This window comes from Dipodomys spectabilis, unplaced genomic scaffold (assembly GCF_019054845.1).
Source record: "Dipodomys spectabilis isolate Male_0828 unplaced genomic scaffold, ASM1905484v1 ptg000327l, whole genome shotgun sequence".
Classification (NCBI taxonomy): domain Eukaryota; kingdom Metazoa; phylum Chordata; class Mammalia; order Rodentia; family Heteromyidae; genus Dipodomys; species Dipodomys spectabilis.
In genome coordinates this window covers 260,249-261,270 of record NW_024871004.1, presented here as the reverse complement: position 1 = coordinate 261,270, position 1,022 = coordinate 260,249, and the positions used below count along the sequence as shown (strand labels likewise).

At 49.8% G+C, this 1,022-nt stretch overlaps 1 protein-coding gene across 1 annotated transcript; it reads right to left on the bottom strand.

Moving 5' to 3' along the window:
• Positions 1 to 341: 341 nt before the first annotated feature.
• LOC122128251 (transcription initiation factor TFIID subunit 11-like) lies at positions 342 to 815 on the bottom strand. The gene has a single exon (XM_042702518.1). The coding sequence runs from the start codon at positions 813 to 815 to the stop codon at positions 342 to 344; it is 474 nt and encodes a 157-aa protein (XP_042558452.1).
• Positions 816 to 1,022: the final 207 nt, after the last annotated feature.

Below are 1,022 nucleotides of genomic sequence, written 5' to 3'. Positions count from 1 at the left end.
TTTTGGAAAATGTCACCCCTTCTCTCACCCAGCTTTTATCTCCCTGTAAGCAGCAGTTCTCCAGGTACCAACTAAAGCCACAATAGTTCTGATGTTCTGAAATCAGCAGGAATGTTCTAAAAACCAAAGACCACTGGCAAATTGGATGCCACCGAACAAATCAACAAAACCTAAGCATTACCAAAAGGTAGTCAACAGAGGAAAGACATGGCAATAAGAGGTGTATAATGAGTCCTGGGCTACCCTTTGAAGTCAATCCCAAGTCTTTCAAGAAGAGAAAGGGATCTTAGTTTGCTAGGTGCTGGACACTGCTTCCTCTTACTCCTCATCCTCTTTCCTGTCTAGTTCAGAAGTATCGGATGACTCATGGAGCAAGACATACTCTCTGCTACTGAACCCAAACTCAAGGACATCCATCTCTTTGAGTTCGTAGTATCTCTGTGACTCAGTTCACTGCTTTCATAGCGGCTCAGCTGTTCCTCAGAAAATGAAGAAACTAGGATTTGCATCTTTTGAATCTCCTCTTCATCCACTTTTTTCTTCCTCTCTTTCTTTTCTCTGGTACCTATCTTCAGCTTTTTGGCAGCAGGAGTAGGTAGTGATGTGTCTTCCCTTTCAGTTGCTGTCAAATCTGAGGCATCCCGACTCTCGCCTTCCTCTGCTGCGGCCATTTTCGGGTCCGCGTCTCTGTCGCCCTCCGTTTCTTCAGGTGCTCCTTCGGTGTCCGCAGCCCCTGGATCTCTGGGAGCAGCGATTGTCTCCTCTGACTCGCCAGTCTCCCTACTTTTGTCTGCGGGTGACTCCCCTTCATCCATCTCCGGAAGGAGTTGAGAAATCGCGGCTTGGTCGGGACATGGAGATGAGAGTACCACCACCACCACCACCACCGCACTCTTGACCACGGTTGCCATAGGAGTCGTGGTCCTGGCATCCTTCCCCCTCAGCAGCCTGGACCGGGAAATGAAGCCTGGGCTGTGCACTATCCTTTATAGACAGGACGGGAAGAGCCCGCCCCCCCCCCC